The sequence below is a fragment of the Panthera pardus genome, unplaced genomic scaffold, assembly GCF_024362965.1.
Source record: "Panthera pardus isolate Hobbes unplaced genomic scaffold, ASM2436296v1 HiC_scaffold_6, whole genome shotgun sequence".
Lineage (NCBI taxonomy): Eukaryota > Metazoa > Chordata > Mammalia > Carnivora > Felidae > Panthera > Panthera pardus.
Genome location: NW_026526991.1, coordinates 140,652,165 through 140,673,631, shown reverse-complemented (window position 1 = coordinate 140,673,631; position 21,467 = coordinate 140,652,165). Strand labels below are relative to the sequence as shown.

The 21,467-nt window shown below is 51.7% G+C and overlaps 1 protein-coding gene across 10 annotated transcripts in view; it reads right to left on the bottom strand.

The window, feature by feature from the left end:
* DIP2C (disco interacting protein 2 homolog C) overlaps positions 1-21,467 on the bottom strand; it is a 413,035-nt gene that overhangs the window by 97,996 nt on the left and 293,572 nt on the right. For all 10 annotated transcript variants that reach the window (XM_053896045.1, XM_053896047.1, XM_053896044.1 and 7 more), the window contains 7 exons: positions 12,738-12,861; positions 12,334-12,443; positions 12,118-12,220; positions 10,356-10,420; positions 8,856-8,949; positions 8,639-8,758; positions 7,333-7,447 (listed from right to left, as the gene is read on the bottom strand). In XM_053896045.1, the coding sequence (XP_053752020.1) occupies positions 7,333-7,447; positions 8,639-8,758; positions 8,856-8,949; positions 10,356-10,420; positions 12,118-12,220; positions 12,334-12,443; positions 12,738-12,861 (731 nt within the window). The remainder of the gene's footprint in view (positions 1-7,332; positions 7,448-8,638; positions 8,759-8,855; positions 8,950-10,355; positions 10,421-12,117; positions 12,221-12,333; positions 12,444-12,737; positions 12,862-21,467) is intronic.

The following is a 21,467-nucleotide window of genomic DNA, read 5'->3' as shown; positions in this document are numbered from 1 at the left end:
GACTAAAAGCCAAGCGAGCCATTAGCTGCTCTAGGCAGTTTCCTGGAAGTTCAATCTCTTTTTCATTATGAGGGCAGAGCACCTGTCCCTAGAAGATTATTAAGCATAGGACAGAGCAGCTTAGACGAAAGAAGGTGGTCAGATCTCAAACCCATTTGAACAAGGGGAAACCAGTCCCCTTTGGGGCAGGCCTTTCTTTCCAAAATGGGGTGACCTAGCAGCCAAACACTTTTTTCTTTATAAATTATTATATATAAGGGGAGGAGCAAAACGTGAGGACGTAACACCTCCCATACTAGAATTCATGAAGCTAAGAATGGGTGCATTTTGGGGCGCCTGGGTGGCTCAGTCGGTTGAGTGGCCGACTTCAGCCCAGGTCATGATCTCATGGTTCGTGGGTTCAAGCCCCATGTTGGGCTCTGTGCTGACAGCTCAGAGCCTGGAACCTGCTTCGGATTCTGTGTCTCCCTCTCTCTCTGCCCCTCCCCCACTTGTGCCCTGTCTCTCTCTCTCTCAAAATTAAATATTAAAAAAACTTAAAAGAAGAAAAAAATAACGTGTGCATTTTGTCCTCACTCTGGACCCACAAGAGTGTCCATTAGCCATCCTGGATCCCCACGCAGAACGGCTTGAATAGAATGGATAAAGACATTTTTACTCAGTAACCCAGCTTCTGACCTTTTATGTGTGGAAAATCCCCTCCAGTCTTCAGCGTGCTTGGAGTCAAGTGCACAGACTCACTCTCCAAAAGCAAGAGTTGCTACCACCTCTGCGCAGACCCTGAACATGACTGGGAACATGCATGTGCATGTTCACATGCAACATTAGGAATGGGGAGTTTTCCCTTCTATTCACGGAAAGGAACATGTTCACAAAATGCAAGTGACTGGCGTTTCCATCATATCTGTTTGAAAATGACTTAAATATTCCAGGTCAACCAAAGAACAGCGTAACCAGTGACCATCCATGCGGGGTTGATGCGATGGCTGGTGACCATCCACGTGAGGCACGTGGTAGTTGGTTACGAAGGCTTCTTCCGTGTGACCGCTGGCGTGTAACAGCTTCCATATGCATCGCTGGCCTCACGCGAAAGATCCTGGTGACCAGACTGAGGCGCAAGGAAAGGTAGCGTGGAACATGTGGGTGTGCCCTGAGGCCAACTTAATTTTGATGGCGCCGTCATTCCCAATTCCATTTGGCACCCTGCAGTCGTGGCTCGTGTTCCTATCTGTTCCTGTCCCCAGACTTATCTGTGGGCCTGGGAGAGGATGCCCATCACAGGACTGTGATGTCTGAGGAGACGTCCCAGCCAACGGGGTGGGGGCCCTGGGAGGGCTGCAGGGGTTCTTCCTCAGAGCTGGGCAGGGCGATGGCCATCTCTGTTCTCATCAACTCCTGACCTTATACAGCTTTGCACGCGACTTAAATCCTGTGCCGCGCTCCCCAAGTTCCGGTGGGAAGCAGGCCTCCTGCCCACGCTCTGGGGTCCCAAGCTTGCCTTCTCTGCCCTGCATTAGCACATCGCTGGGGACACGCGCAGCTGCTGTTCAAGACCTCACCCCCGAGGGCGTGTCCTCCTGCCTCAGTCTATCACGGGACCGACCTTGAAGGGCCGCCCACGGAAAGCAGGAAGGACGCACGGCCTTCCTGCTGCTGTTCTCTCGGTGGACCCGGACATGACACCAAACTGCAGCTGGATCGTCACGTGAAAACACAAACCAGCAGACATTAACACCACACGTGACTCCACTCAGTCAGAACGCAAGCTAGAAACCTTCCTGCACACGTGTGTGGGCTCGTCTGCACAGACACCTGGGCAAAGCCCCGACTCTTCATGGCGTCTGCTTTTGGTGAGTCGCACAGGGTGGTCAGCGGGATGTGCACGGGAAGGACCTTTGCATCTCGGGTCACATACTTAATGTTTTTGTTTCACTTGCTTATTTGTAAACTACACACAAGGCCAGGACACAATCGACGACGGACACACCGGGAAATCACACGGCACACGGGGCGGGTAGCGAACATGAAGAAGGGAGGGCAGCAAGTCTGGAGGACCACGGTCAGGACAGGCCCCCAGCGAGGCCAGCAGGGACGGGCTGGACCCAGCCCCTGTGCTTGCAGGTGGGGAAAGGGCAAGGAGGCCATGGCTGGGCTGTGTGCAGGGTGGGGGCGAGTGTGGCCTGTGCACCCCTGCACACAAGCTGCCACGGAGTGGGGCCAGGGGAGGCAGGGGGGTGGGAGGCACAGGGGATTCATGGTGTTTACACGGCCTCCTCTGAACGGTAAGCGAAGCACACCTTGGGGCTGGACGATGCTTGTACTGAAAGTCATTTCCGCTCTGCCTCCTTCCTTCCCATACTAAGGAGAACGGAGTCATGTCTGGTCTCTGCACAGTCCTGGATTTAACCTAAAATTTCATAGAGAAGCTACAGCAGCGGGCTGGTGTGAGGGGAAAGCTCCGTGACCGAGTTGCCAGGCCGCGGCTGATGGGCAGGGCGCTAACTGACCTTGAGACGTAGCTGGTGTGGGCCGGGGCTCAGGGTCTGGGGTGTGCGCATTAGCAGACACGGCTAGTCGCATCTGCTTCCTCTACAGGTGGGAGAAACTGAGTGTCTCAGAGGTGAACAGGTCTACAGTGACGCAAGTAGATGATCAGTGTAAAAATCTGCCTTTTCTGCCACCTAGCGTGGCCATGAGATCACAATGACACTTAAAAAGTGCTCTCCCAGACCTATACGGTTCTGGGCAGACAACGGGAGGTGGGTGACAGCACAGCACATGCCTGGCAGACACCTGCCAAGCTACCCAGTCTCGAAATGCAGCTTGAACCTTGTCCACAGGACCCAGATTCCCTTCCAGATGGTACAGTGGGGACACAGTTCGTGATTTCAAGTCTCATCAAACCCAAAACGAGGGGCAGGGAAGCACCCGGGAGCACTGCCCACCATGCGGCGTCTCAGCACGTGGGGCTAGACGTCACGATCCCTCACCCCTGCTCATCATGACCAAGCAGAGGGCTGTCTTCCCAAGCCGCTCCGTGCAGAAGTGTGCAATCGGAGGCTACGTTTCTCCAGGACCCAGGACGTCTTGAGGACAGGAAACCACTCAGCCAAGACCACAGTGCTACCCAAAACGACGGGTTTTAAAAACTGCAACACGGTTTTTAACATCACCTGCAGCCTGCTTCTTCGTGTCAGGTGTGTTGGCGGGGATTTTCATCTGAATTTCAGAAACATCCTCCTACTTCAGTTTTGGTCCAAGACACTGAAGAACGCGAAATCTGAGAACGAAGGCAGTTAAACGGTGCAGAGGCATTTATGGGGCCCAGGAGAACCTCCAACGGATCACACGATGATCTTTAAGAACCCTCTGCTTTCAAATACCTTACAAGGATCTTCCCCAAAATTATCTTTATTTGGCTACAACTGTTAAGTTGATGATCAAGTATGTTAGAATTCCAACTAAAAGCTTTTCCCTGTTTGATGCAGAAGCAAAATGGAGGGGTCACACTTCACTATCTGTCACCAAGCGTGACCATGAGGCCACAGGCCAGGGGACCATCTTCCGAGAAGCCTCGGGAGATACCCGGGCCATCCCAACACGTTCAAACGGTGGTCAACAGTGCAAGCTGAGCACAGGGCTCACATCTTTATTCTGAAACAGGCAGCCCGGAAGCTTTAAGACAAAACAAGCAGAAACATTTAAACCTCACAGCTTCAGCAAGGACAGGGTGACACAGAAGACGTCAGGCCTGGCCGTTGCCTCCCTCGGGAGTCTGCTCCTCTGGAGCCACGCTGCTGCTGCCACCAGAGGCAGACACGTGAGCCACCACTGACCCTGTGAGGCATCAAGGGAGCTGTTTCCGTGCTAAGCAGGTCCGAGTGGTGACTGCCACTCATCCCAGCACCAGCGAGCGGCTAACATGCGCTCCTGGTGACTCAAGTGCTGAAGACAGTGACAGGAGGTGGCTGGCGAGCTTGGGTTTCTCTGGGAGGAAGATGGCCAACGGTGTCTGAGGACAGAGTGAGCCTTCCCGTGCACCAGAACCACGGGCCAGCCCCGCAAGCTGGGAGCACAGGCGGACACAGCTCATCCACTGCCTTTCCAGTATACTCCGGGCCCCGTAGCCCTGCCGGCTTCCATTAACCAGCAGCTCTGCCGGTGCCGGCCCCACGCGAGCAGGTGCCGCCGTGCGCCAGCGACACTTCAGAACGGCCCGTGTGAGACTCAAGGACTCGCGCTCTATTCCCCTCACTCAATGAGAGCATCAAGGCAAATCCTCTCACTGCCTCACGTGGGTGGTGTGCCCTCCGAGGCCCATGCGGGCCCCACTTTGCTCACAGCTCTGTGTCCAGCACAGCACTGTGCTGAGGGGACAGGCACCCATGGACACCTGCTGAGCTAAGAGCCTGAGGAGGACCAGCGCCCACAAACAGTGCAAGTGAAGTGAATAAATACCGCTCTTGAGGATTAGGAAATGTTTGCAGTAAAACCAGTTTGGGATTAGAAACTGACATTTGCTGAAGCCAGTCACAAACCTTTTCCGTTTTAACCCTTTGGACTATTAAGGATGCCCGATAACTGATATGAGCTACGGAAGATTTTGTGAGGAGAGCGTGGCAGATATTTGGCCGAGGTGGTAACCTCATGTGTCATTTCTGCTAAGTCAGCTCCACTTGTGACACGTGGAGTGAGGACAGGTGGTGCAGGGGGCAGGTGGATGGTCCTGAGCCTTTCTGGTGGCAATCTTTCTGCCAGCCTGCCACCCCGACCCCTGCCCACATGACAGCCGTCTCCAGCTATGGAGGGCTACAGGACAGAGGGCTCACAAGGAGCCCTGGTCACCTGTATCCACTGCCCTATCCCAGTCCCTTGATTTTCTTCTGGTTATTTTGGAAACAGCAGACCTCGAAGGTGTGAGAGTGGCGGCCAGGGTCGTGGTTGGGTGCGAGAGCAGCCGGTGGGTCTGCAAAGAGATGCCAGCTCAGTTCAAAGCAAGGCAGATGGAATCAAGTCTCTGCAAGTGTAACCACACTCCCGCCTGCTCCGAGCAGGAGCTGACCAGCCCACGGTCTCACAGAGGAGTGGCATCTGCCAGCCGCAGGGCAGAGAAGGACGAGAGCCTCTAACGCTGCCATTCCCAGCCCTCGATGGTGGTGTGGACTCAGCCAAGGCAGGTCTGTGCAGGGGATGTGTGGGGATGCATGGGGGGAGGCGTGGGCGCATGGGGGGGGGGGAGGCACACGGGGCAATGTGTGATGGTGTGTGGTGTAAGGCAGGGCATGGGGGGCCTGGGGAGGCAAACGGGGAGGCCTGGGGCACGTGTGGGGCGTGGGGAGCTGGGGGAGGCTCATGGAAAAGCGCATGGGGGAGGAGCAGGGGGCACGCGGCGGGTGCCTGGGGATGTTTGAGGCACTGACCACAGGGGAACTGCAGCAGAGGCCATTCAACACAACCCCAGGAAAGAGCAACCCCTTACTTTGTCTGTTTGGGGTATTAAAGTTTTAATCTTCTTAAAGATTTTTAAACATTTTTAGAGAAACAGCGAAAACTCCTTAGCTGATGGGGCGCCTGGGTGGCTCACTTGGTTAAGCCTCTGGTTTCTGCTCAGGTCATGATCTCACAATTCGTGGGTTTGAGCCCTGCATCAGGCTCTGTGCTGACGGCTCAGAACCTGGAGCCTGCTTCGGATTCTGTGTCTCCTCTCTGCCCCTCCCGGCTCATACCATCTCTCTCTCGAAAATAAAATAAATAAATGTGTGTGTATACATACGTACACACATATATATATGTATACACATACACACACACACATGTGTGTGTGTGTGCTTATCCTTTCAAAAAAAAATCCTTCACTGACCCTCCCTCCCTCTGCCATAAAGTCTGGCATAATCCACTCTACATATCCCAATGTACACAGGAAGCTTCTAGGAAATACACAAATCATCTGATGCTAACAACTGGATCTTCTATGTGTCAGCATCATTACTCATCTTGTGAATTATGTGTGGCAATGGTGCTACGTCACACAACTGCACAATCTTAACACTTCAAGGCCAGAGGAAATTAACAGTCCTGAGTCCAAGCCCCTCAACTCATTGGTGGAGAAAACTAAGGCCCTGGAGATAAGGAACATGCCCAGGACCCCGTGGACCAGACCCTGGCTGTATCTCCCGGGGGTGTCTCCCTAGTGTCTACACTCAGGCTCAAACTGGACATGGTTTAATACTGATCTTGGGAGAGCACTGTGGTATCCAACCTGCTCCCAAAGCCTCCAGGATTCTGTCCAAGGCCAGACACGAATAGCGGGAGATTATATGTGGAGCGCCTCCTGTTAGAACAGTGACACCTTCTAAAAATTGGAAATTGGATTCTGGTTAGTGGCGCCATATTCCCTCATCAATTTTAAAATGTGCGACAGACTTCTAATTTCTGCTTCAATCAAAATTAAAACTTTGTTGATACTTTAAAGGTTTTCGATTTCTCAACCTGTTAGGCAGTGTGGTTGACTTTACGTTAACCAACAAGTAAAACCGTCAGAAGTTGTATTACTTACACTCTTCCACGGAGTATTTTTGGGGACCCCAACCTTTCAGTAAGGAGGGCAGAAATCACACGCTTTTGCGTGCTGAAAGCTGTGTCGTCCATTCTTATGACGGAGCACATTTGTGTGACGCGAGATACAACCTCGCCAGCGAGGGAATGCAAAGATACCGAGTCGGGTCCCAAGCTGCAAGCATGCAGGTGGTGCAAATATTCCTTTCCCACACTGCGCGGATGGCAGATGGTGGAAGACGATCAAACAGGCCCTCCCTGCACTTCTCAGCTTGGGTGGGATGGGCTTTATGCACCCGTATCCACGCCACCCCCACAAGTGTGCCCAGCACCAGAGCAGGCGGTGAGGCCGACTGACTAATGAACGACCGAGAGCATGAGTGACGCAGGCCCCGTGTCCACGCACAGACCCGAAAGCCCTCGCACGTGCCACCACCGCGCGAGAGCTCAGAAAGCCAGGACCTCGTGGAAACTGCACGTCGGCAGGCCCAGCCCTGCCGTGAACACCTCACCCCACCCAGCATCGACGCAGCCCACCCCCGCATAACACCAGGCCAGACGCGGGCACATGGAAATGTGGGAGACCCCCAAGGACGGGACGTCACTGCTCGCTGTACCTCCAGACGGGCCTCACGCAGTCACTCCCCAGACTAATGGATCCGGAAGAATCCGTGCCGGCACACGCAGGGAAGCAAAGCTGGCCGCAAACGGGCCGGGTCCTGCCCTCCCCCCACGCGGTGGCACCACGCAGGCGCCGCTGCAGGGGCCCAGCTGTACCTCCGGATGGCGACGGTGAGAGCCTCTGGGGAGCTGGCACAAGGACAGATGACCTCCTGGCGCAGGCCTTTACTTTGGAAGACGTTGAGGAACGCGTCGCAGGAGGAGATAGACCCTGCAGGTGAAAGGGGACCACAGTCAGCCAGAGGAAGCTCGGGACTGACTAAAACCAGCCAAACCAGCCAGACGCGAGTGCTCCTCGAGTGAGGGTGTGAGGCAGGCGGTGCGGGAACACACTTCGCTCAATACCGCTTAGTACTTATGTCACCCCGAAAGATGATCCCCTCAGGCCGACTGAGCTCAAGGATTTAAAAGTGTAACTTCCGCCAATGAGCCTGCATACCTTCCCTGAGGCTTGTTCCCCCATTTTTGATATGCGTGTTCGCAAGAGGACTATATCTAAGCCAAGTGAAGACAACTCTCCCGTGTTAACCCCACCGGAGAGATACGGGAGTGCGGGAGTAACCGCCAGAAGCCTATCGGCAGACTCCTGGCTTCCTCCACGACTGCTGCCTGAGAGCAGCCATGTGTGAGAGTGGCTCACAAGTCACGGAGCCACTGGGGAAACGGAAGAACCATGTACACAACTAACACCGAATCACGTGGGTGGGAGTCCGTGCGTACACATCACGTGTTCTGCTTTAATTGACAAATGTCAACAACGGTCAGAAACAAATGCCTCGTTCACTCACTCTCCTTCCGGCTCACGCGCCCCCCTCACAGACAACAAGCCAGCTGGGTTCTCTTCCAACCCAGGGTAGTACTTCCCGAGGTATGTTTACGGCATTCTGTGGGACTCCTAATTCACTTTACCTGGGTGGTTTTTCCCATAAAATTTTATAATGAAATTCCCTTAAAATGACAGATTAATTTCTTGACCAATAAAATTACTAAAGACCATAAACCAATAACAGTTAATATTTCTTGAGCACGCAGCATCACTCAAGGAAATACATGCAGGGACGACTTAATTCAATCCTCATAAACTCAAGATTTAGGCACCGTTTTCAGCAAAAGAAGGAGAAGGACTGAGATCAGAAGGTTAGGGTTTCTGGCACAGAATCAGGAAATGGCAACAGCAGTACTCAAGCCCCAGGCGGGAGCCAGGCACTCCTGGTCCCCTACCCGCCACCGGTCGTGGTGCCTTCAGGCTTCAGACAGTCACACTGTGAGGTCATGAGTTTGACACCGCTTCCTAACCACAGTAATGGCCGGAAAAGGAGAAGCAAAGCGCACAAACAGACCGAAGGGGATGAGGCTCTCTCCCGCCCGCCTGCCCACCCCACGCAGCAGGTAGATCACTTACAGGGATTTGCACCATCAGCCACGATCAGCATCCGGAGAGAAGAGAGGTTGATGTCTCTCTGATCTCTGTGTGCTACTAATGCCCAGTGCATGTCCCTGGATTTGACACAAGCCACCTTTGCTGTGGGGACAGTAGAGGAAGGGGTCAATATGCACACTGTCAGACCAGGAGCTGTTTGAAGGAGGGAACCGGGGCTCCGAGGCCTCTGGATGCCTACCTTTGTACTGGCAGACCTTCTGAATCCACGACAGCGGGTTCACCTTCATCAGCGCGTATGGGATGCTGATCACGTGCATCATGTTCATGACGCTCTGGAAACAACGCACCAGGTGACTGCCGACACACTAGCAGGACAGGCACCCCGCCCCACCAGGCTTCGCGCGGGGACACGACAGGCCCGGGCCCCCATCACGGGCTTGCTCCCTGCTCCACGCTGGGGGCCAAGGGCACCACTGGCCACACAGAAGATGCCAGAGAGGAGCGTGTGCATCCAGCAGGAGCCAGGCCTTGCTCTAGGAGGTGGCAGTGAAATAGAGACTCAGAAACTGCCGATCCAAAGCAACGGCGAGCAGCTGGGTGACAGCACCAACAAGACTTTTGCAGAGCAACAGCATCAAAGAGGAGCTTGAACGGCAACAGCCCCCAGGCGGCTGCCACGACCATCGGGCAGGGAGGTGGACTGAGTGCTCACGACACCACACAGGACCATCACCCCACTTGACAGGCAGGAACCCTGTGGTTCAGGAGGTCCCGGGGGCAGACGACGGGCCTGCGGGCACAGAGCTGCAGAAGGCAGGACTGGCGTCGGCTGGGGTGAGGCAGCCCGCGCTCTCTCCACGATACCTGCTCGCCTCACGAGCGCACACGGGCAGCCTGGCTTCTCCAGGCTGGCACCTCCCGGACCCAGAGGCAGAGACCAACCACAGGGAAGCCACAGAGCCCCCACCCTCCGGTCCATGTGCTGCTCATGTGCCCTCACCAAGAGGCGACAAATCACACTTCGTCTACTCATATCCTATCACTCGTGCAAAAGCCCCTAGAATTTTCTACCTCAGGAAAGATGAAGCTTAGCATAAGGAACTTACAAACAGGGGAGTAAAGATCACCACCTGTGAAACCGACACAGCGATGCTCCAGCAGTTAAGCTATGCAAACCCGCAAGGGCTGTGCAGACCTTAGATAACCAGGCTGGGTCTCCATCAAAGCGCCTGCAGCTCTGAACTGCCTGCAGCACCCACAAGGAGGCGGCACGCATTTCTTTATGACGGGAGTGGAACTGTCAGCACAAGGGGGACCTGTAAAGCGCTTCCCCTGTGGCATAACCAAGCAGGTTTGCAAAATATTCACAAGCACTGACTCACAGAAAGGCAAAAGAACAACAGTGTCAGAGTGAAACCAAATGCAAAGGAAAAGTGACCCAGACGGGAGATGTGACTAACATCATCGCAGTCGTGATTCCAGAAGGGGGCAGAGAGATACCCTGTTTCCTCAACAGCTGCACCTCTATATGGTGGTGGTGGGGTGGGGGTTGTGACTCCCGTGAGCGGCTGACTCCCGCAGGCTTCCTGGGCTTGGGAAGTCGCATTAGCAGACAGCTTAAAGATTCCAGCAATAACAGCTTTTCTCCCCAGTGCGAGAGGGGCTTGGGTGAGTGGCCGTGTGTACAGACCCTAATTCTGGCTGTGGCCCGGGGGGACAGGGGAAGGGTCACACTTACTGTTAGGATGCCATGCCACAGCCCAACGTCCTTCTTGAAATCCAACACATTCACTATGGTTTCCGCTGAACAAATAAAAATGAAGATTTTCATGTAGCACAGCCCAAAGGGCAAAGAAAATCCAACATCATGTCAGGGGCAGTACAGGACCTTGGAAAAATGGTTCCCAGTACCTCTGCAGACATCCTGCAGCCTGCAAACCCATTTAAAAACGCTGCCCACCTGGAAAAGTGTTTCTAGCCTCCTGACATATCAGTTAACAGCAACGGCTTCACAGGCCACTTAAAACATTTTATTCCTTCTATTTATGTCCTTACTGCCCCTCCCTGCCTGTAACTTTTTAAAGATTCTTTTCATTTCCATCATGGGATCCCCCAGGAAAGGGAAGTGCTTTCCAGCAAACACAGGGCGTCACATCACTAGAAGCCTTGGGGTGGCTGGAGTCATAAAGGAGGCACGGGATTTGGAAGGACGGTGACAGAACAGTGTTCAAGGTTTACGGGGGACACCTCGTGAAGCGGGAAGAAAGGCTGCTAACGATACACAGTTGAAAACAAGGGCCACAGTGGCACGTGGAAGCTACGTGGAAAAACTTTTCTGAAGCCACACTTGACACCAGGCATTTCCTGACGCCTCCTCTTAGGTCCGTACGCTGTCGTGCTGCTCGCCAGAGCTTTGGTATCGTGCACCTGACCCCACTTCACAGAGAAGGCAGGCGTCCCCACGTGAAGGAAACAGCCTCTGTTCCACGTCCTACGAGCATTTTCACTTTAGAAATAAGGAGCCAGTGTGTGTGTGTGTGTGTTTTCTCTGGCACCTGTGAAAGCGACAGCCCTGGACCTTCAAGAAAGCAGGGCAAGGAACGCGAGTCCTGAGGCTGTGAGAAATGATTAGCAGTCACGTGTCTCAAGGTGAAAGTACCTTGGAAACTAGTTTAGGGACCAAACGTGAGCCAGAACATCCCCAGGACGCAAATGAATTGTTTTTCAGAGGGACGTTGCCAGTGGCATTGGGGACAGAGAAGGAGAGGAGCATCCAACCCCCAGGGCAGCGCAGATGCCACCACCAGCTTCCTCAGGCACCAGCCCCAGGGCTGCGCTCACGTCCAAGTCCCCAGGGCAGGGCCTTGGTCACAGAAGCCCCAGCCAGGGGGTAGCTGGTTACCTGGGCGGACCCTGCCTTTTATGAGCCCCAGCCAGCACCGTGGCCACGGTTACCTCTGGCCACCTACCTCCTGGCCTCCAGGACTGTCCCGTTTGGGAGAGAGAGTGTGCATCATAAAAACCACACCCTCGGCAGCTGCTGCCCACCCTGAGAAGCTCGCAGAATCCCCATCAGAGATTTTCCCTGAGCTGCTAGGGGTGGGCTGAACATGGGCTTTTTCTGAAGATCCCAGAGACCCTAACTTGCACCCAGGGATGAACACCCACAGAATTAACTATCTGCTACAGCTTGAGCCGTGCCCTCTGATGGAAGCCCGCACACCGGCATGGCTGCCATTGGAAATACGGCTTCTGCCAAGGTCATGAGGGTTCGGTGAGGTCATGGGGCGGGTCTGATCCCATCAGGACCCACATCCTGGGGAGATGAGACACCAGAGCTCTCTCTCCCTGCACAGCGAGGGCAACAAGAAGGCACCGCCTGCCAAGCTCCGTGCAAACCTGACATCACTCCTTCCGTTACCAGGGGGAGTGACTCAGTCCCTCCACAGCTGACATGAGCCTCCCAGGGACGCAGTCTTGGGTCAGGGCCCTGCCCATACCTTCCGTGTAGCCGCATGCCTGCGTGAGGGCCTGGCAGTGGGTCAGCAGCGCGATCCTGGTCACGGTCACCCCGAGCACGCTTCCGTCCTTGCAGGTCTTATACTGAAATGAGATGGGGACGTGCAGAGAGGGGTACAGAGAGGACAACGCGGCTGCCCCAGTCAGGCCAAGGTCGGCCCAACTGCTCGACACCCGTGGGCAGCACTGCAACTCACCTCTATGTACGCGGTATCGTTGTTCGCATCTTTGATGTGTGGGAACCAATCTCGAGGGGGCTTGGAGAGATGCTTCGACTCTGTGACAAACCACAGCAGCTTTGGCCAACCTTGCAAACAAACAAACAGACCCCTCTGAGAGGCGTACTACCCAGAAACCAGGCTTGCCACGTCGTCCCCCTTCCTGTGGCCCACGTGACACGAGCCAGGGGGGATCGCCAGTGCTTCCTCAAGCCTCAGACAACGTCAACAGCACGCATGCTGCCGGGTAAACCACGCCACACGGCAGGCTGACAACAGCAGACGTATCGCGTTCCGTGTGCAGAAGAGCATGTCCAGGGGAGACGCAGGACCTTCCTGAGTGAAGAGCCAGACGCCCAACTAGGCTCCTGGCTGTGGCTTACCTTTGAACTGGGGGATCTCCCCGGTTGGGCTTTTAGGCAGCCCTTTGTGGCAGGCGTCGCTCGTCAAGGCCACAGTGACTCCACAGCTTCCAAGCAAGAACCCGATCTGCTGGCTCCCTGCATCCTGGGAGAGGCGACAGACACATAAGTCACAAAGCCGGGAAGGACGGGTACCCTCCTGGCAAGACGTGGCCTTGTCCCTGGGTTCTGGGAGGGAGGGAACCTCCCCGGACTCTGCAGAACTGGGATCACAGCCCCGGTTGCCGCTTGCTGCTGTGTGACCTCGAACGGGACGGCGAGGTCACTCAGCCTCAGTTTCCTCACCTGTGCCATGGGGTGAGAGCAGAGCCCTCGAGTGGGTCTGCTGCAAGGAATAAACTGGAGGAGCGTGGACAGTGCCCAGTGTGCGCCTGGCACACAGTGGGTCCCTTAAACAGCTGCTGCTACGTCTCCCTCCAGTTCCCTAAGACTGTGACCATAGAACGTAACCGTCGTGGAGAACGGAAAGGGTTCGTCTTCCTCCGTAACACAGAGCCTGACTTTACACAGAGCACATGGCCCTGTTGTGTCTGTTGACATCCACTGTGGGCGAACTAGACGCCCGTTCCCAACCAAAAGGCCTGCCACCCTCGTGCGCCCAGAGTACGTCTGTGACCAAGGACACAGCCGGACAGGCGCCTGCTGCAGGACTTGGATGCTGGCGGGCCAGAGCACCAGAAGCCCCAAATGACCAGCACTGACTTAGGAGCACGGCATCCCGCGGACCCCACGGGATGGAGCTTTCCTCGGAGGGCGGTCCAGGGGCCGCCAACCTGTGGTTCTGTTGCTGACCACATCTGGCTGCCCGCAGCAGCTCTGCTCAACCGGCTTTCTTCACCCCCACAGTCACACCAGCCAGGATTTAGAAAATAAAACGAAAGCCAGCAAGGAGTGGACATTCCTACAACTGAAACAACACGGTGAACCGGCCACCCTGGTTTGTTCCCACCGGGCTCTTCCTGAACCCGTGGACAACCCAGCAAGCTTGTGGGCAGACCAGCCCTGCCTTCCGGTCGCTCCGCCCACGTATGCCTCACTAAGAAAGTGTGTGATGACGGGGTCTCCAGTGGGTAAAATCAGCAGCACGGGTATCTTCAAACTAGCCCGTCAAGCAACTGGTTCACAGGTTAACCCTACGGTGAAATCCAGGTCTCCTCACTCGGAATCGCACCGCCAACCTCCCGATACACCATGCAGCGCAGAGAGGCGAGCAGGGGGCTGGCGCCCGACGGACAGGGATGTTCCCGTTTCAGGACCCTCACAGTACTTTTCCCTCAAGCAGTGCTTTTTCAAGTGGAGTTTTTAATACTCGCTCCAATGTGAATTTGGAGGTCATGTTGCCAAACATCGAGACAAGTTCTGAGGTCACGTCTGGTGGCAGGGAGGCATTTCTTTGTGAGCCGGAATTCGCTACCTCAGAGCTACATGAGCCAACAGCTCGGGAGAGTGAGCACGGGTCTGTGGGCTGGGACCTGCCAGGGCCCACGGCCGTGCCAAGGGCTCGCAACCCATCTCGGTTTTCCTGGCAGACACCGTCCCTGCGCCCTTTCTACAACCTGCTCGAGACTGATGTCCAAAGTGACACATTCACACACACGAGACAGCTGACATAAAGAAGCAGCAGGGGACGGCAGATGAGAAGAGTAACGGACAGAATGCCACAGAGTTCAGCCCCAAATTCAGACCTCACCTCCAAGGGGCTTCTGTCCTCTTCATCTGGAAAATTCCTACTTGGAGCTCCAGGCAGCTGTGCAGAAACAGCTCTGCCCACCCAACCCCAGCGGCGCAGACGAGACCCCATCGCCTGCTCCCGAAAAAGCCTGTGTGTCTCCTTCACACGCTGAAGCTGAACGTGCTTGACCCCAGAGCCCAGAGCGGGCGGACACACTCTCAACACCACGTCAGAGCCACGGTCCTCCCTGGGCCCCGTCTCTACATGGGGCCTCCCGCCCAGCCTGCGGAAAGAGCCGCCTCCAGGCGGCCCGACCTGCCGCTGGCTTCGGGAAGCCGCCGTCCCGTCTCAGGGAGACTGAATGAAGCCTGTGCACTCTGGCCCCGACTCAGCGCTCCGCGTGCACCTTCCCAGGGAAGGCCCACACGCCTGGCCCGTGGTTCCTCCTCGGTTCGGTTGGGGCTCCACCCTCTCAAGAGCTGTGCTGTCAAGGCAGCCGGTGACCACCTCCCCGGTCACAAAATCCTGACGACGATTCTTTCGGGCTCGTCAAGAAAAGCCAGACCGCACCTGACTTCAGCCTGTCACCTCCAACCCTCTTGCAACAGAGAGGCGCCACGTTAGGTCGCCTCGTGGGAAGCCTCCCGGTCTCTCCGACGACCCCTGGAGCACCCACCAGGCCAGGCTGTACACGTCTCAACCAGGGTCTGCTCCGCCCCAGCCTCCCAGGCAGGAAGCAGCAATCTCACACACAGAATAACAAATGTGAGGACGGCTCACAGAAAAGTCCCTTTCGTGAACTCACTCTGCGTCTGGGGCCCCTCACCACGAGGCTTGAGTTTATCCAAGTTTCTCCTTTGCCAGCTGAGCAGCTCCTTGGCTCTCAGCAGGTGGAGCAGGACAGAAGCGCAAAGGCGTCTCGCACGTGCACGGTGCTGCTGATGCCCGTGGCCCACGGGCCGTTGTGTCTCCGGTCCTGTGGTACTTTGGAACACACGCAGTTCAGCCCCTCCTAACAGCCTGTCACTCTCCTGTAAGATTTGCACGCCTGAGGAGCAGCCTGTGTCGGCAGAGGGGGACTGTTGGCTGGGCCTGCTCGCGGGCCGACAGGGCCTCCCTGCACTCAGCCGGCATGAACCGAAGCGCAGCCGCCTCAGGAGGGTGACAGCGCCGGGCTGTCCTAGCTCTGCTGCGACCCTGCCAGGCCCATCTCAGGAGGCCCCTGGAGGCTCCCCTCTGGCTCCCCCACACCCCCTGGCCAAATGATCCAGGAACGCCAGCCCTTCCTACTGCAAACCCCTCACAGAAAGGGGAGCTTTCTCCTCCCACCCAAGAACTAGGAGGGAGAGTAAAGAAACACACAGGACACAAAATCGTTCAGCCCATCAAACAACATTCAGGATTTGGAAAACGGCTCTCATCAGGCCCTTCGTGGCAAACCCAGTGGCACAGAAGTGGCAGAGCAAGTGTGCGACTCCATCACCCACGCTTCTGTGCACACCTTACCCCATGCTGACCTGCAAAGGACCAACGTGGGCTTCTGTTCAAAACTCAGAAAAGTCTTCCAAGGCACGAATGTCATGTTCTGAGCTCAGAGCCCGAGGCCTGGCACGCAGCCTCTGGCGTCACTGAGACAAAGTCATCTCCCGGTCCCGTTTCCCAGCAGAAGATGCTCTATGGACGGAGGAACCTAGCATCTTCCTCTGACAAGTGCCTTCTGGTCCCCTGGTTCAGGCCGATAACCCGAGGGTCTCCGTGGGCTGGGGAGGTGAGGGCACACCACCTGGCAGGTTGCAGCCTAGATGCCCAAGACAGTAGGCAGCCCAGTCCCAGCAGGGCCAACACGGCATAGGTGAGACTGTACTCCCCTGCCCACGCCTGTACCAGCAGAGCTCGCTTGTGGGTGCTCACACCTGCACGGACCCTTGCCGAAGCACCAGGCTTGCCACGAAGAGCTCTCAGCCTCAAAGGGGATGGTTGGGCCCCAGGGCCTAGGATAAAACACACCTAATGACATCTCCCCTCCCGTTGATTATTACTGCAGTAACCTAATACTCACACAGTTAGGAAGGTTTCCAGTACAATTAAAGTGAACAGCTTACGTGCCTGTCAAACGTCCAAAGGATACTTAACCTCGTTATTTAAATGAAGAATGTTTATTCATTTATTTTATTTTTTTTAATTTTTTTTTTTTAACGTTTTTATTTATTTTTGAGACAGAGAGAGACAGAGCATGAACGGGGGAGGGGCAGAGAGAGAGGGAGACACAGAATTGGAAGCAGGCTCCAGGCTCTGAGCCATCAGCCCAGAGCCTGACGCGGGGCTCGAACTCACGGACCGCGAGATCGTGACCTGAGCCGAAGTCGGCCGCCTAACCGACTGAGCCACCCAGGCGCCCCTTTATTCATTTAATATACATCCAAGTGTGTATTAAGAAATGTTACACGGTGGCACACGTTTGCATCAGCAGTATCTGAAATGACGTGCTTGTGTCGTCACGTGACCCAAAGGGCAGAGGCACGTGTCTCTTTGTTCACGTGATTTTCCTCTGCAAACCAGCTCTGCTTTGGGAGACATCAGGCTATAGACTTAAGTAGAAAAGTCTAAACCCTCCATGTGATGAGAAGCACATAAATAATAGCAACTGATCACATGAGAACATCACAGAGATAACCGTCTGGTTATTGCAGTGCTAAGAACCAGTCTCTGTACGAACAGCAACCTACAAATTCTTCCAGATTATCGTTTTGACCCTATTGACGACAGAACTCAGAGGGCTTTGAGCCTTGAAGTCAGGTAACCAGCCCTCTGCATTTCCAAAAGACCTCAACCCACTGAATTTAATATCAATTGAAGGAGGAGCGTCATATGCCCCGAGTAGGCTTTCAGGTGAACCGTAGTGGAATTTACCACAGTGCCAAAGAATCGCTTAGAAGAACATGGCTATCCATTCACTCAGTCCCCAAACTCTTCCACATTTCTCCATTGTGAATATCCTAGGACTCGGGGGTGGAGCCTGGAACCCTGGCAGCAAGCACTTGCAAGTAAGCCTTGGACAAAAAACCTGACACTGATATGTGGGGTACGTACAACATATGTTTCTTATTTTCGAATACACTGTGAGAGCAAGATTTGGAATTACATCTGACAAATCATAGTGAACATGGGACTCAATCGCGTCCAAACACCAAAACGTAAGCAACAACCGACATCCCCCAAAATAAAATCAAAACCCTCTAATTTATCCAGATTTCTAGTGTAATGACACTGAGGAATGAGATATTCAAACACTTAGTTATTGACAGATCACTAGGCTCAGTGTTCTTTTTTCAAAAGGTTCAGATATAATTGACATATAACATTCCAGCAGTTTTAGATGTATAATATGATGATTCAATATTTGTATATACTGCAAAATCACCAATACACAAAAAAAGTTGAGAACTTTTAAGATTTACTCTCTTGGCAACTTTCAAATGTGCGTGAAGTATCGCTGAATGTAGTCACCCTTGTGACTATACCCCCATGACTTCTTTATTACTGGAAGTTGGTGCTTCTTCACTCCCTTCAGCCATTTCACCCACCCCACAACCACCACCACTGGCATCCACCGTCTATTGTGTTTCTTTAAGTTCTGGTTGTCCATTTGTTTTCTTAGATTCCATATTTAAGAGAAATCCCATGGTGTTTGTCTTTCTCTGTCTGACTTACTTCACTTAGCATAACACCTTCAGGGTCCCTTCATGTCGTTGTAAATGGCAAGATTTCATTCTTTTTTATGGTTGAGTAATATTCCGTTGGTCTACACATATAATCTCTTCTTTATCCATTCATCCATTGATGGACACTTGGGTTGTTTCCGTATCTGATTATAAATAATGTTGCAATGAATATTCAGTGTATGTATCTTTTTGAATTAGCGCTTATACCTTTGTTTAGAAAAATACCTAGTGTAACTGCTGGATCATAAGGTAATACTATTTTTAATTTTTTGAGGCACTTTCGTAGTTGCTATTACTTGCTATCTCTTGTCTTTTTGATATTAGCCATTTTAATAGGTATGAGGTGAGACCTCATTGTGGTTTTGGTTTCTATTTCTATGATGATTAGTGATGTTGAGCATCTTTGTGCCTGTGTGTGTGTCTCCTCTGGAAAAATGTCTATTTAGATCTTCTCCCTATTTTTTAATCGGATTCTCTTGCTATTAAGTAGTATGAATTCTTCACGTATGTTAGATATTAATCCCTTATCAGATACACAATGTACAAGTATTTTCTTCCATTCTGTAGGTTGACGGTGGAAGGTTTCCTCTGCTGTGCACAAGATTTTTAGTTTGATGTGGTCCCACTTGTGTGTTTTTGCTTCTGTTGCCTTTGCTTTTGGTGTCAAATCCAAAAACTCATCACGAGACTGATGTCAAGGAACTTACTGCCTATGTTTTCTTCTAGAAGTTTTACGGTTTCAGGTCTTACATTCAAGTCTTTAATCCATTTTGAGTTAATTTTTGTGTATGGGGTAAGATGAGAGTCTAGTTTCATTCTTTGGTGCATAGCTGTCCAACTTCCCCAACATCATTTATTGAAGAGACTGTCCTTTCCCTGTCGGGTATTCTTGGATCTTCTGTCCTAAATTGACCATGCATGTGTGGGTTTATTTCTGGGCTATTTTATTCCACTGACCTATGTGTCCATACTGTTTTAATTACTAAAGCTTTGTAATAGAGCTTGAGATCAGGAAGCCAGGTGTCCCCAGCTTTGTCCTTGTTACTCAAGATTGTTTTGGCCATTTGGGTTCTCCTGTAGTTCCATACAAATTTTTGGAATGTTTTTTCTATTTCTGTGAACAGTTAGATTGAGTGCCATTGGAATTTTGATAGGGATTGCTGAATACTGTAGATTGCTTTAGGTAATACAGACATTTTAACAATATTACTTCTCTCAATTCCTAAGTATGGAATGTCTTTCCGTTCATTGTGTGTGTGTGTCTTCATCCATTTCGTTCACCAAGGTCTTATAATTTTCAGAGTATTTCCACTTCCTTGGTTAAGTTTATTCCTAGATATGTTGTTCTTTTTGATGTAACTATAAATGAGATTGTTTTCTTAATTTCTCTGATAGATCACCGTTAGTGTATAGAAATGCAACCAATTTTTATATGCTGATTTTCTATCCTGCAACTTTACTCAATTCACTAAAAAGTTCTAAGAGTTTTTGGGGGGAGTCTTTATTGTTTTCTATATATAAAATCATGTCATCCTCAAATAGAGATAGTTTTACTTCTTCCTTAGTAATCGAATGCCATTATACATCTTTCTCTTGCCTAACTGCTATGCCCAGGACTTCCAATACTATGTTGAACAGAAATGGCAAGAATGGGTTGATCTTAGAAGAAAAACTTAGAGCTTTTCACAACTGAATGAAAGGTTAGCTGTGGGCTTGTCATATATGGCCTTTATTATGTCGAAGTACATTCCCTTTATACTCACTTTGCTGACTTTCTTTACTCAAAAAATGAATGTTGACGAATAGACATCTCTCCAAAGATGACATCCAGATGCCAACAGACACAAGAAAAGATGCTCAACATCACTGGTCATCAGGGGAATGCAAATCAAAACTACAATGAGATACCACCTCACACCTGTCAGAATGGCTGAAATCAACAACACAAGAAACAACAGGTGTTGGCAAGGATGTAGAGAAAGGGAAACCTTGCACTGTTAGTGGGAATGCAAACTGGTGTAGCCGCTCTGGAAAACAGTATGGAAATTAAAAGCTAAAGCTACGGAAGTCTCAAAGCTAAAAACAGAACTACCCTATGATGCAGCTATCACACTACTGGGTATTTACCCCCCAAAATACAAAAATACTAATTCAAAGGGATACATGCACCCCTATGTTTACAGCAGCATTATCTACAATAGCCAAACTATGGAAACAGCCCAAGTGTCCATCAACTGATAGGTGATAAAGAAGATGGGGTATATATATGCAATGGAAAATTAGTCATAAGAAGGAAACTTGCCATTTTCAATGGCATGGATAGAGCCAGAGATCATTATGCTAAGTGAAGCCAGAAAAACACAATACCGTATGATTTCACTCCTACGTGGAATTGAAGAAATAAAACAAAGGGAAAAAAAGAGGGGGGTCTTGTCAGGGCAAACCAAGACTGAGACTCTCAATTACAGAGGACACACTGATGGTGTTATCAGGGGGGGAGGTAGGTGGGAGAATGGGGGAAACGTGATGGGGATTAAGGAGCGAGCTTGTTGTGATGAGCACTGGGTGTCGTATGAAGTGTTGAATCACTACACTGTACACCTGAAATTGACATTACACTATATGTTAACAGGAATTTACATAAAAACTTTAAAAAAAAGAATGTCGAATTTTGCTAGTGCTTTTTCTGTGTCTATGATCATATGATTACCTTTCATTTTGTTGGTGTGGTATATCACATTGACTAATTCACAAATGTTGGTCCATTTGTGCATCAATGAAATAAATCCCACTAACTTATGGAATATGATCCTTTTAACATATTATTGAGTTCTGTTTGCTAATATTTTGTTGAGGATTTTTGCATCTATGTTCATAAAGGATATTTGGCCTGTAATCTTATTTTCTTATGGTATCCTTGCCTGGTGTTGGTATCAGGGCAACACTGATCTTGTAAAAATGAATTTGAAAGTTTCCTTTGCTCTCAATTTTTTGGAAGAGTTTGAGAAGGAGAGGTATTAAATCTTTCTGAATGTTTGGCAGAATTCACCAGTGAAGCCATCTGATGATCCTGGACTTCTGTTTACTGGAGGTTTTTGATAACTGAGTCAATCTACTTACTACTAACCCGTATTCAGATTTTCTACTTCTTCATGATTCAGCCTTGGAAGAGTGTACATTTATGGAATTTATCCAATTCTAGGAGTCCAATTTGTTGGCATATAGTTATTCATGGTGGTATCCCCTAACCCTTTTTCTGTGGCATCAGTTATAACTTGTTTCATTTCTGATTATATT